This window comes from Opisthorchis viverrini, assembly GCF_000715545.1.
Source record: "Opisthorchis viverrini unplaced genomic scaffold opera_v5_399, whole genome shotgun sequence".
Classification (NCBI taxonomy): Eukaryota; Metazoa; Platyhelminthes; class Trematoda; order Opisthorchiida; family Opisthorchiidae; genus Opisthorchis; species Opisthorchis viverrini.
In genome coordinates, this window is record NW_008752058.1 from 332,467 (window position 1) to 346,940 (window position 14,474).

Below are 14,474 nucleotides of genomic sequence, written 5' to 3' on the forward strand. Positions count from 1 at the left end.
AGAAACTGACAACAAGAACGCCACTGACATCGGTTGGCAGCCATATCTTGTAGTGTCTCCAACCAGGCACAGTGAGGATCACGCAGTCCCCATCCTGGAAGGCGAGTAGCACCGACAGCACCCAAGCGTTTCGTGATCTCCTTCATACTCCTCTGCCAAGTCAAGGGTTGGCCACCTCTCTGTTTACGCCACTCCGAATTGGGCATGGAAAACAGCACTCTCTTCGGCAAACGATGGTTCGGCATACGCAACACATGTCCCAACCAACGCAGCTTCTGGTGCTGGACACATTCTTCAATGGAAGTACCCGTTACACAACCGAAAACACGCTTTCTAACTGCCTCGTTACGGATTCGCTGACACCAACCCACACGAGCTATGGTTCTGAGACAACGACTGTCGAACACCTGAAGACATCTCAAGTCCGCTGCTCGAATAGGCCAAGTCTCACAGCCATACAACAAAACAGCCCGTACTGTAGCTTGATACACACATTACTTCAGGTTCAGGGATTCGAACATAAACGAGAGATTCAGCTGAGTCTCCTGTGAAAACCGAATTGACAGGCAAATGGGTGTATCTACCGAAATCTGTTCAAGTAGAACATAAGGTTGAACCAACCTCGGGAACTTCGCCTATCGGATGAGCCCCAAGAAGGCCGAAACCGGTCGTGGGCTGTCGAAGAGTTTGCAGCAACCCTTTAAAACCTTTGCGAGCATATATTTGTTTAAAAAAAGGCCTTCTCGCCCTCTGGGTATACAAGCCTGATCCCAAAAGGGAGTACTAACACATGTGATTGATTGCTTCATTGAAGAGATTTGGTCACGTGCTCAAAGGAAAATCGGTCATTCTATGGAAAATGGATACTGTTCTCAATAAATGCTTTGGGTTTGGAAGCATGAAACCAACCTTGAAAAATCCTCGATCAATGAGCCACAGGACGAATATTGTTGGCAAGAGCGGTCGACAGATTGGGAACTCCTTGGCAAACAGAGACATTACGTGTTGACACTAAAGGTGTAGAGGAAGAGAGAAGGCAAAGAGTGATAAACGAAAGGACTTCATTCGAACTATTCAGAGGATGGAGTCATTTAAATCAATGGAAAAAAGCTTGACTTTCCTGACGGTTGCGTCAGGAAAAAACAGGGTTCACCATGACGACAGAGAAACGCACTGTTCATTTGCCCAACGGTGGTCTTTATGCAGAGATGGCCTGGGACAAACAGGACTATGGAAGGATTGACGAACCGGTCGCAATCCAAATTGTTGCCAGTGGTGCGAGGTTCTCTGAAATCTGTCGAGTAGAAGCCCCATTCGCCCAACTGAGGGGAGAACTAAATAAATCGTAAGATGTGTGATGGAAGTCCTCGGGATGCGAACTCATCACTCACACTGACAGTCGAGCGCGTCATTTAGGTTCGTGGACTAGTTGTGGGATGTTAAGAGATTTCCATCAACCTTATGGGTAGGATTGGGGCGAGATGGCTCAAGTGGTTAGAGATCGACTTCTGCCTCTCGACTTCCTCTGTCTAGGCTTGGGCGACCTGACACTATCCCAACCCTCGTGCTTCTTTCGGGGGAGCATGGCAGCAGGTACCGGATGGGGTGTTAGAACTGAACGATTTTTTCATTTATAGGTGGGATCGTATCAAAGAAAAGACTAAATATTTTGCCAAATTTTCATCACATGAATGACGGTTCGACGAGTCGGTTGAACTGCGTTCACGCCACGTCTGTCAAAAATATATGAGCGTGAATGTAGTTCAAGAAACACATACAAAATCTAACTTTTGAACTAAGTAGGCCGGTGATTAGGGTGGTTTCCACAGTTAACTTATTGGGACGCTTATGTTTAAAAAAAAAGTTAAGCACCGAAAGGAAGCTACAGCTGAACGATTTTTTATTTTTAAAGTTAGCTAATTCTTCACGAAATTTCTTCAGCTATCAAACGGTCACTGATCAGATGCATCCACTACCAACACGGGGTTGTCCGTGACTCTTTCTAAACGTTATCGATTAGACGACTAAAGGCTGTGCTACCAAAGAGCGAGAATGTGGCAGCATTTCGACAGACGAACAATGCCGATCTGGATCCACCAAATTGATGACCGATATCAACATTTTCCCACATTCGCCGGCTTTTATTTAGCACTTGAAGTGTATTGTCTTTCAATTCACTTCATAGTGTCTCCGGGACATTCATCAGAGGTTCCTATGGGGCATCTATTAGGCAAGTACGAATACTGAATCACTGGTATTAGGTTGAGTAGCGGCTGGCTCCCTTGTCGTGCATTTGGATGCTATCTTTACTTGAGCAACATTTCTTCATCAACCCCACAAGAGTTCCTCTATCAACCTTCGTTAGTAGTTCTCGTTTGTTAGATGCGTACTAGCATATAGGTACCATATAAAATTGATGCTTTACCAACCCGGCGTGCACCAATGATAGAATAGATACATCTCGGAAGTTCATCACGCCGTATGGGCCTGGTTTCTCAAGTGTACCAGTTCAAGCCAAACCGGATTCCGCCCCATTGTCTTGAAGCGATGTCGAAACAAACAAAAGCCCCACCAAATCGAATTTACTTTTTTCCACTGTTTCTGGTCGTTTGCCGATTTGTACTCCGTTGATGCAGAATAGGTGGGTTCCAATACCCGTTACCGTGGTGGCGAATCTCGTTTTTGGGCGTCTAAAGATAAAAGATAACCAGTCAGCTGTAACACCTTTTCGGTGCCTAGCTGACATGCCACTCGAATGTTGGACGAGGGCTGGGATACTGCCAGGTTGCTCAAGCCTAGACAGGGGAAGTCGAAAGGCGAAGGTCGGGTTCGAACCACGGACCTTCCGGTCAGTAAATTCGCGCTCTAACCACTTGAGCTCTCTCGCCCCGCTTATATTGCGAAAGATGCGGTAGGTCGGGTTTAAAACAAAGCGGACCTAAATGAGGCAGACGAAGGACAAAGAGACCAAAGTTCACGAGTAAAAAAGGCTGACACAATCAAGAGACTCACCAGCTTCAAAGCAAGCATTCGAGAAGTCTGATTCCTATCGCCGGTCGGCCGGGGCGCTGTTTCCTGCACCAAAGCGACCGCGGCGGTAGCGTCACAGAGCAAAAATCCCAACAAACCCAGGCGAGCCTTGAGCACAGCCGGATTGCTGGGAAGCTGCCATAGGGCGCACACCGACTGCAGACGTTTGGGTGGATACGACGGTTGACGATTCTCGCCAAGCCACGGGCCACTTGCACTGGCTTCCTCCTGTTCCCACCACACATTTCGATAGTCCATCACAGAGGAGTCGCCGGAATCCGCGGCAATCGACCCAGTCACGGCAGCATCCAAGACAGCTTCACTCAATGTGGGTTTGTGCAGAAGTTGTTCATCCAACTCTTCCACATCCTCATCCACCGAAGGATGTGAACGTACGTACATGTGGTTGAGCAGATGAACAAACAGCTGATGATGGTAGGGAGACAGAAGCGATTCAGGTGCATCCGATCCTGCGTGACTGTAGACAAAGAGAGTGTGGGAAAGCAGGAGCAAGGTGTGGAACAACTGGTACGAGGACTAGTCCAACTTCGCAATGACGCAACATACCTGACAAGCTTGACTAGATCCATCGTGCTGTTTTGCGACTGAGGAAGCAAACCCATACGACAGAGGAAAGCAACTAAACGGGTATAGGTAGCGAATGTTTGAATGACTGTCCAGAATGGAGTGGATTGGGCCGTGTCCTTCGCACCGATCTCGACAGCCTGACTGTTGCCGAACCAGTATTGTGCGACAGAAGAAAGATGTTGAAGCTGTATGGGAGAGGAAAAGCAATCGAGATGTGGTAACCAAATGAAGACGGGGGTTACGCCACGTGCCCTGTATTATTTTTTCGTCTGCAGGTTATTTCTGGATGTCTAAATGTCCAGGATAATATACACTATGCTCTTCATAACACCTCGACGGCATTTAAGAAGAGTGGTTTTCCTGATAGATACAAAGTTTCATAGAGCGACAGTTGTTTTGTCAATTTTGGATACGCTCCCTCATTTTGGCACCTATGGTGATCCGCATCCTTGTGGTGGGCTTGGACCTATCGCAATCAATTTAAAAGTTCAAATACTCTTTCGGAGGCATCAACAATACGGAGCGCTAGAGCATGCAAAGGCGATCCCCGATTCTCGCTGCTTAGAGAAACTCCGCTCATGTAGGCCGCTCGTTTGATTGACGAAACTTCCTGTGTCCGGGTGCGAGGCAACCAAACAATCAACAAACGATTCACAAGTGAAGATTCCAAATACAAGGTTGCTCAAGTGCAAGGGTGTGAGTCCGTTGGCTCGTGTTCCCAAAGGCACGAGATCGGAGAACTGGACTGTGTTCCACAAAGAATGCTTGCGAACTAACTATTGGCTTCCATCTTGGAATAAAGGCGCAAAAGAGGTTCGACCGTTCGAGTCGAGGACTAGGAAACTTGGGGACATCTCACCTCTCGAACTTGCCTTGTATTGCACAGTTGATACATACCGGAAGGATGCCAAAGATAAAAACAATACGAGTCATTAGAATTATTTCATTTGCACACTCGGGTTTTCAGCATGTAGCGTCATGTGGCCAGGATGACAGAAATGATATTGTCCCACAACTTGAGTTTCTTTCAGTCCTCAGCGTCTCATGCAAATCTAGGTGAAACAGAATCCAGAGAGACGATCGATCTCCGAAAGTTTTTAATCACTTGTATTGTGACTGGTTCGTCATAAATGACGTTTTCTGAAAGAGGGCTGGCAGCTCATATGAGCGGCAGAGAGACAGGGAAGGTCCTCACTGCAGATGAAAGAGTTCCGTACTGAACGCAGCGCAACTAACTTGACCTCGTATACGTCCAAGCTGACAGAATTTAAAAAAAGCTTTCCAAAGTTTTCCGAGCCATACACCATGAGGAATCTCTGAGGATCGTGAGGAACTACCATACTCGGGTGGCTCACAAAAAGATTGCAGAATAAAAATTGAAAGAACCGGTCCCGATCCTCCAGCGGCTGCCTTCATGGACTGCTAAACTCCTGGGCGAGATCTACCGGCCTGGTGCTCTAGCAAAAACAAGCATGAAAATGTATATCTTTGTAACGTACTACTCATAAGGTTGTTGAAAATCCGTCGACAGCTCACGACCGGTTTCGCCCTTCTTGGGGCTCATCAAGTAGGCGCAGTCCCCGGGTCTCCTTCAACCTTATGTCTGAGAACATCACGAACGAGAGATTCAGCTGGGTTCCCGGTGAGTCTTTCGAAAAACCAAAGCATGAAGATGCTTTCGCTGACGTAGAATGAAGTTTCAAATCATTTCACGCTGCACGCTAGGGTTTGAACCATGCGACCGATGCATCTAACTTTTGAGAACAGTGATCCATTAATAAAGCTCCCCTGAGAGAGATTTGATTTCCACAAAGCCACAAAATCTGGTTAAAACAGCCAGCTGGCTAGTCATAACCTCCTCTCACTGCCAGGGCTGGCAAGCGACTAGAGGGAGGTCAGAACTATGAGGTACTGCCAGAATGCTTGAGTTGAGTCAGCAAACCACAATGGAATTTAAAATCAACAGGTCGAGCCTTGATAACCAGAACGACATATCGAGTGGAGTGTAACACCTTTTCGGTGCCAAGTTGCCATGCCGCCCGAAGGAAGCGCAAGGGCTGGGATACTCCCAGGTTGTTCAAGTCTATACAGGGGAAGTCGAGAGGCAGAGGTCAAACTCGAACCACTGACCTTCCGGTTACTAAACTCGCGCTCGAGGCATCTGGCAGTTCAACAGCAAGGCAGCTCCCTATTTTCCTCTAGGAGGAATCTCGGTGGAACAAAATTCGTCTTGGAAAACCATCCCATTGGGCAGTGAAAAATAACACGAAAGCAGTAAAAAAAATCAGCACTGAAACGCACCTGACCACTTGTGAAACCGAGCTCAGTGAAATCCACAACGGACAACGACCCAGACAGATTACTGGTCTGAGCGGCAAACAGCGGAACTGTTTGTCGATCGAAACGGGCTTTGAGTCTTCGAAAACGGAGCCATAACCAGACTCGTCGAAATTGGGGACTACATGGTGTACACGGACCACATCCAGCTGCAAGCTGATCCAAAGACTGGAAGAAAGTGAAAGCAAGGTCACTGAACGGGTTCGCACATTTTACAAAAAAGGCCCAAACAGGAGATTCACCTTTCCTATGAGAAGACAGCAAGGTCCTTTTAGCAGTTGCGGACAGTAATTATAATTTCGCATTGATTAATGATGCCGCCTACAGTGCAAGAGGTGTGAACGCACTGGGGTTACTCGTGAGTCACTCCAATCTGTACCTCTTTACGTTCCTGGAAGACGAAATGGGCCTTCTTTGTTCAAATGAGGCACTCTTAAAGTGCGCTTTTATCATCCATTCAGAAAGGGAGTATGACAACTGAGCAAGGCCATCCAAACTTATACAGAACTAGAGGTGGGGTGGGCTCCGATCACGAACATCCTGGTCATTAGCTCGAGCTAGGACTGCTGAGATCATCCTTTAAAGAGTGATGCGTTTGCTTCAAAAAGTGTTTGACATTAGCTTCATCTAACGACGCGATGGGTGCCATACGAAACAAACGATGTAGCACTGGCCAAGTCAATCTATGGTAATGAGACCATAGGCGCTGCACCACTGTTGTTCTGATGCTGGGTCGATTCGCGGTGGCATGAAAATCTACATCACTAGCAGACTGTATGAAAGGAATTGCTTCCATATGTATCAGCGTGGTACAGTAGACATCGCCACCTCCCAACTCACCATGTCATTGTTGAATGGAACTACTACTGGTGTGTCTTTGTAATGTACTACTCATAAGGTTGCTGAAAATCCGTCGACAGCCCACAACCGGTTTCCCCTTTTTGGGGCCTGAGAACATCATAAACGAGAGATTCAGCTGGGTTCCAGGTGAGTCTCTCGAAAAAAACCAAATTAGTTTGCAAATGAGTGTATATTCGCTAAGTTCGTGCAATTTGGTTGCAAGTAGAACATAAGGTTGACGGAAACCCGGGGACTGCGCCTACCTGATGAGCCCCAAAAAGGGCGAAACCGGTCGTGGGCTGTCGATGGATTTTCAGCAACCTTATGAGTAGTACATTACAAATATACATGTATCGCGATATTTCAAATATCGTAGCGACTGAAACATGAGGCGGCCTGGTGCAGCACATTCAGTTGCCTGAGAACATCATAAACGAGAGATTCAGCTGGGTTCTCTCGAGAAAAAAAACAAATTAGTTTGCAAATGAGTGTACACTACTAGTGTGGTTTATAGCAAAGTCGAGTGGACGTGGTCATCAGGCACACCAAAATCAGACGACTCACCTTTAGTCCGACCAAATGCCCGTGCTCAAGTAAACAGTTGGCCAGTAATACCCAGGCCGGGCTGAGCACCACCGTGGATGGCAAAGCTGTTGAACTGGAAAGATCAGCGTGCGAACTTGGGGCCGGATTCGAGCTAGACAGTGTCTTTTGGCGCTTGGCTGGACGACCCGTGGCAGCTTCCGTAGAGATGGATTCGTTTCGCAACAAAATATCCAATTCTTGCAACATATCTGCCTGCAAGTCATCACCATAGGTCAACCGAAACCCGACACGTGAAGCCTCAGTAGATCGCTGTTTCCGGTACTCGCTGAGGTCGGTCAACTCGTTGGACAATCTGAGTAGGCGCTCTAGATCCTCGTCATCCAATGGGTCCAATCCAGGAGCTTCCAACAAACCGGTCACCCATGCTTCGGACAGCCAATCATTGATTTCAAAACGTCCATGAGACAGCCCAGTTGTACTTGTACTGGATAAGTGCTTTGAGAGCAACATCAGGCAGGCCTCTTGTCTAGATGTGAACTGGACTAGGGCGAGACCGCCTGGGCTGGGTTTGTCTGGTTGGAGACACCAACCGACGAGAAAATCAAATGACAACGCAGATGGACGAAGACAAACTTCCGGGACGGGGTTAGCCATTGTGGCACCGTAGAGCGAATGATGGCTCGGATGTTTGGTAGTGTTCACTGTCCCCGTAGGTTCCCACACAGAGGTGAGCTGACGTTCACGAGAGGCAATCTTGCTCCAAAACGACGTTAAACTTGAGGAAAGTAACTGGCCATTCTGAAAAGTGAAAACAAAGTTCTGTTTGAGACAAAAATCCACCAAGCAAACTACTTCACGACTGTACATATATATGTATATATATCGTTCAGCTGTAAAAAAATAAAAATTGTTCAGCTGTAGCACCCTTTCGGTGCCTAGCTGCCATGCCACCCGAAGGTTGAACGAGGGCCGGGATACTACCAGGTTGCCCGAGCCTAGACAGGGGAGGTCGAGTTCGAACCACGGACCTTCCGGTCAGTAAATTCGCGCTCTAACCACTTAGCCATCTCGCCTCCCAGTCTCGACTATCGAGTTAATCTATCCAGGCGGAACACCTTAGCCACTTACTCTGGGGACTCGAGAATCCAGTCAGTTCCTTCTCATATTGCTTGACTGGTGTTGGGTTGTTTCAGGCTAATTTCACGTAAGCGGCCTTACGTACCGATGGGCGTAGGACTGGGTATTAGGTTTGTGAAACACACACGTCTGTGGAACACACTGGACGTCAGTGTTTGAGATTTTCCAAGTTGTTTCCACTTGTTAACGTGGCTGTGGAAGACTAATCTGTCGAGAGTAGCCACAATGAACGAGAGCGCGGACTCAGGCTCACTGGTTGTCGTAAGGGCTTTTGGGAACGGTTTCCACGGAATAGATAGAGCAAGAAGAGTGCGCTCAGAGAGTATTCTGAGCGCACCCAACCCCGTCAAGCACCAAGGCAGGGAATGTGGCGCTGTATTTCACGTAGTTGTGAAAGTGGGTAACTTCCCGGTTGCCTAGTCCGAACAAAGAAATTCACTCTACCTGGTGAGGAACAGAACTCCAACCTGCGAAGCAGCAGACCAAAGGAAGGAGTTTGTATTCCCCCGTAAAAAAAATCGTTCAGCTGTAGCAGGCTTTCGGTGCCTAACTGTCACGTCACCCGAAGGAAGCACAAGGGCTGGGATACTGCCAGGTTGCCCAAGCCTAGACAGGGGAGGTCGGGTTCGAACCACGGACCTTTCGGTCAGTAAATCCACGCTCTAACCACTTGAGCCATCTCACCCGCTGCTAAGAGTTTACAGTCTATACGTCCTTGGATGGAGAAAGTAAACCAACCGATTTGCAAATCTGCCCATAAGCAGTATCTTGTCCAGAGTCCCAATCCATCTTACGTCGGCCCGTCAACCAGGACATCCGATCTTGTACCTGATACCAACGAGAACGCCTAATTCACAAGATGGAAGTAGGTAGGACTTGCGCAGCAGAGGCTAAGTGAGCGGCAGATCTCTTGGAGGTATTCCGAAAAGAATACAAAGAAACCAGGCCAAGTCGAGGAACACGTAGACCCCCAACTCGGACTGTACTGAGGCATTGAAGGAGCTCGTCATCACTCTCTTGACTGGGATTCCCTAATCAAGGGATTCAGTGCAGTCAGGCGGTGTGTATACACCCGTTGGCACCACCGGTATACAGGATACTGAAAACCACTTACCGGCTAGTTGCTGACGGAAGGTAAGGAATGACCAGATGCAGAGAAGAACGTGGGTGAAAATTACAAACAGTCACACAATTAGGCGACGGAAGGTAGGAATGACCAGATGCAGAGAAGAACGTGGGTGAAAATTACAAACAGTCACACAATTAGGCAAATGTCGAGTGAGCTGTACACACTTCACTGCAAAAACCTCAGCACTATTCCGGCGAGATGAAAAAACGGTCGTTAGATGAGATAAACAGTCACCAGTCTGCTTACAACCATCACCGTTCTGCTACAAAAGAACACATCAGTAAAAACTACATGTCGGGTAGGAGTCCGAATCGATTTGGCATTGGTGTGATCAGCTACACTGTATTGACTTGAAAAACGCATCTGGCATCCGAGGTGAAACAGCAACTTGAAGGGGATGAATGGCATGCCCGAATACAATGAAGTTGTACGGTCAAATGATCATGTATGTGTCGAAAGAGCGACAGACTTACGAGTAGTGTGACACCGTCCCTTGGAACCGAAGCATCGAATACGGCGAAAAAAGAGTTGTCCGATCTGAAAAAAATAGACACCATATGAAAACAGTTTGAAAAAGCTACCATTGCGGCTCAGCTGCGAATGTACTAATGTACTAATCATAAGGTTGCTGAAAATCCGTCGACAGCCCACAACCGGTTTCGCTCTTTTTGGGGCTCATCAGGTAGGCGCAGCCCCCGGGTTTCCGTCAACCTTATGTTCTACTTGAAACCGAATTGCACGAACTTAGCGAATATACACTCATTTGCAAACTAATTTGGTTTTTTTCGAGAGACTCACCTGGAACCCAGCTGTCTGCCATAAAACTTAACTATCAGGGAAAAATTGTTCAGCTGTAACACACCCTTCCGGTACCTAGCTGCCATGCCACCCGAAGGAAGCACGAGGGTGGACATACTCTCAGGTTGTCCAAGCCTAAACAGGAGCAGTTGAGATGCAAATGTTGAGTTCGAACCACGAACGTTACGGTATCCAACACTGGTGACATGGTCACTCGCCAAATTGGCAAGCGGAAAGGCCTCTGATAGATCGAATCCCTTAGGGTGAGCAGAGTATGAGCTTGCGTATACGCGTAGCTAAACAGAAGCGCTCGGTGCTAGAATCCTAGAGCTATCTCAAGCCATTCAAGCCACAAGAGTGTCTATTTTTAGAACTTTTATTGCGAAACAAATCTAATGACAACTCCGCCTTAATAGTCTACACATCTGCGTACGGCCCCCTTTAAAATAAGTCATTCATGAATACTTTAGTACTCAAGTACTCGAGTACTCTATTAGGAAGCATTGTCAAAAGTTCATGACAGGTTGTTGGGTGTCCCGAATGACTGTAGTTGTAAATATGGCATAAAAACATGGCAAAATTGGTCACCAAATGGCTCACCGGATGTATGTCGGCAGTTGCGCATGATACCATCGATCCAGATCAAATAACCCGATACGAATCGTCGAAGCGTTGATGCGCCATACGAGAGCGACCAGATGTGCGGCGTAAGGTCCGGAATTACTTTCGTTGTGTGCTGTTCGGATCGGTTGAATGGTTAACAGCTGGTCTGGAAACGGATCGGGGATCACATTCGATGTGAACAGCAAGGTCGAAAGCCTCTCTGATAGACCGATCAGCTCCTGAAAGAAGATTAGTTGAAAGACAGTGAAACAGCAAAGCCCGAAGGTGCACGAAAAAGTGAGGACGAGTCGAGTCGTCAACCTATCCACTACTTCCACAAGACGAGTAGCTCATGCATATCACTTTGACATCAAGTAGAGGGAAATAAGTCAAGTGCATTTCAGTCAGGATATGGGATGGTGGGTGGGTGGTTGGTTGGTTCCCGTGTGGATGCCAGTCTACGGATGTCAAGTTAAAACACATAGATAAGATAATCATTCAGCTGTAACACCCTTTCGGTGGCTAGCTGAAATGCCACCCAAACGGAGCACGAGGGCTGGGATACTGTCAGCTTGCCCAAGCCTAGACAGGAGCAGTCGAGAGGCAGAGGTCGGGTTCGAACCACGGACTTTCGGGTCAGTAAATTCGCGCTATAACCACTCGAGCCATTTCATCCCCAAAGCACATAAGGGATGCAGAAGAGGTGAAAAACCGGCTTACGGTGACTTTGAGCCCATCGAATGTGGTTGTTAGACAGCCAAAGGATGCACAACCCAACCCAATTATGCCTCTGTTATTACTCGAGTGAGGCGTCCTACAAGTGTTTGTGAAGGGTAGTTATGCTAGCTCCAAGCCCTGATCGAGAATCTAAAATGGGGAGCCGCATAGTATTCATTCCGGTTTATATGATCATTAGTAGTGAGCACTCGAAATTCATGAAGCGTGACCTTGCACCCAATGAAACGTATCACCCATACACAGATAGCCACACTGAGGACAACTAACCTGGTACCGGTACGTTGGATCGCCGGGTACACTGGTGGGATCTTCATGACGATGTCGATAAAACAGTTGATAGAGTTTTGCTTGCGCACTAAGAAAGAACAGAACAAAACAATAGAATGGATTAGTAAATAAATAAACCAATAAAGAGGTGGAAAAAGAACTTGGCAAACACTGTTGAAAGGCTACGGATTTCATGAAAGACTGTAGTTTCAAAGCAGGACATTCGAGATCACTCGCCTATAGGCACGGGCACTATCGATTGCAACCGTATGGAACATAGTTTGTGATGCCAGAGCGTACTCAAAGAACAATATGGAGGGAAATAGCCAGAAATATGGCTCCTAAAACGAAGAATCGTGACGAACACCTTTTGGGACATGAACGTCTGTATGGGCTCATCTGGTTACCTGATTATCCCCGTTGACCAATGCTTGTCACTGTAGGGTAAGGCCTGAAAGGATGATGGGCCAAGGTCAGCTGAGAGGAAGCTAATGCCACCCCAATTCCAGTACCCTGTAAGCGGTGAATACTTGCTGTTCAGTGTTTTCTTATCGAGGCTTAGCTTTTTGTTTCTTAGCGTACTCCAGGTCGCGCTGATCACGAGCTAGTAGACTACCGATGTAGCGTGACTGCTAAAAGTAACCGAGCCCGAAAACATCAGCCGTAGCAGTTTTTTCTGGGACTTTAGCCGCTCCAAAGTTGATACCGTGATCTTATCAAACCTGTTCAATACTCCAATCAGAGACGGTGCACGCGAATCAATCCAACCCATAGTATTATGTTTTCGTCTATGTTCCGAGAAATTGCACAGGGGTGGCGCTGCATTCACCAGTTCTGGCAACTTTACGGGTTCAAGCTGAGTAGTATAGCCGAGGGATTGGATCTGTGCAAGCAGATGGCACCCGGTAAACGTCTCTTCAAAATCCCAACTTGAGACAAGAAAGCTGGCATTCGAGAAATCGTGACAGAGTGATTGGAAGGGTCAGCTGAGCGATTTTTATGCATACGAAGCAGGTGGGAATTAAGAAACACAATAACAAAAACGTGGGCGAAGCGCAACAGATACATCCTAGTATGAAGACCAAGGGGTGGCATGTACGCTTTATCATAGATGCCTCACGACAAACGTCCCACCCGACATCGGTGGGGTTTCCACTGACGTTTCGAACCGATTGGCTTCCGACCCAGTGGTAAAAGGTGTGGTTACTGACAGTAACTTAGTTCCATTCCCCTGATTGGTGACAAAAAGCTATGAAGTGGAGGTATACTACTGACAAACAGAGGGAACTCATGGACCCGAAAACAGGAGGAATATGCGGAAATTAATGGGAGTGGCGCAACCACTTTCGAATCGTACTTGTTGTACACAGACTTGGGGTCTTCCGGTTGTGTGCTGTCTTCATTCACCTTGTCCATTATCCTCGACTGCCAACCGACCCACAGGTAGCAACAGAAACGTGGATCGTCCGAGGGTTCTTGAAAAGTGATGGACGCAACCGCAGCAGGGCTGGGCAACTGCCGTAGGGAGAACCTAAATAACAGGTAGCATGGAAGGGGAGTGGTGTTCAACATCAAACAAATTGATTTTAACATCCAGAATTCTGTGCCAGTGGACACTATCATAGATGAGACATCTATACAATGTCTACGTCGACTAGAAACCTAGTGAACACTTGGTGCCCACGAAAAATCACGAAAGCGCTCAAAATGGCACCCGGCTGAATGGAAATTTGGTGATAGTACCGCAATCATGTTACGTGGTTCCAAAGTCGATGGGGAACTGCATATGGTCATATCTATGAAGGCTGGTTTATGGCCACGGGAGCCTAACACCAGGCAAAGCCGATAAGATTAGGTGCGAAATATGATTTGCGAATGAATATACTTACGGAGTGAGACCATACCGCAGTCCGACGAAAACCTAAACCTATAATCCCATGAACGGGAGCCTACAGGCAAAGCCGATAAGATTAGGTGCGAAATATGATTTGCGAATGAATATACTTACGGAGTGAGACCATACCGCAGTCCGTCCGAAACCTAAACCTATAATCCCATGAATTTGAAACACGGGCACGTGATGCCTCCCCACTGAATGCGAAGATGCATCTTCCCGTTCGGTACATCCTTATTCCGATTCAACGAGGTCTCACAGGAAAAGACAGAACAAAGCCTACAAACACGAAGATGTTAACTGGAATGACAGAAGTGAAGTGTTTTTGTCTTTTTGCGAGGATAGATATCCGTTCAGCTGTAGCTGAACCCTTTTGGTGCCTAGTCGGGGTAGATGCACAGTTATCTAACTCACCTCCCCAAATCATCGGTGAACGAATGTGACAGCTACAACCACTGAAAGACAAGTATGCGGTTCCTACAGCTGACTATGATGATGATGATGCCGAACTACCATGCCACCCAAAGGTTGCACGAGGGCTGGGATCCTGAAAGGTTGCTTAAGTCA

At 47.3% G+C, this 14,474-nt stretch overlaps 2 protein-coding genes across 2 annotated transcripts in view; one reads left to right on the top strand and one right to left on the bottom strand.

Annotated features, from left to right (window-relative positions):
• Positions 1-14,474, bottom strand: part of T265_10735 (hypothetical protein) — a gene marked incomplete at both ends in the record, with an annotated part of 45,903 nt that overhangs the window by 16,569 nt on the left and 14,860 nt on the right. Inside the window, 9 exons of the mRNA XM_009177195.1 lie at positions 910-1,011; positions 3,013-3,508; positions 3,598-3,803; positions 5,920-6,123; positions 7,360-8,139; positions 10,081-10,144; positions 11,006-11,247; positions 12,014-12,101; positions 13,371-13,544. Of these exons, the coding sequence (XP_009175459.1) occupies positions 910-1,011; positions 3,013-3,508; positions 3,598-3,803; positions 5,920-6,123; positions 7,360-8,139; positions 10,081-10,144; positions 11,006-11,247; positions 12,014-12,101; positions 13,371-13,544 (2,356 nt within the window). The remainder of the gene's footprint in view (positions 1-909; positions 1,012-3,012; positions 3,509-3,597; positions 3,804-5,919; positions 6,124-7,359; positions 8,140-10,080; positions 10,145-11,005; positions 11,248-12,013; positions 12,102-13,370; positions 13,545-14,474) is intronic.
• Positions 1,155-1,349, top strand: T265_10734 (hypothetical protein; the record flags this gene model as incomplete). The annotated part of the gene is made up of 1 exon (XM_009177194.1): positions 1,155-1,349. The coding sequence occupies one exon, from the start codon at positions 1,155-1,157 to the stop codon at positions 1,347-1,349; it is 195 nt and encodes a 64-aa protein (XP_009175458.1).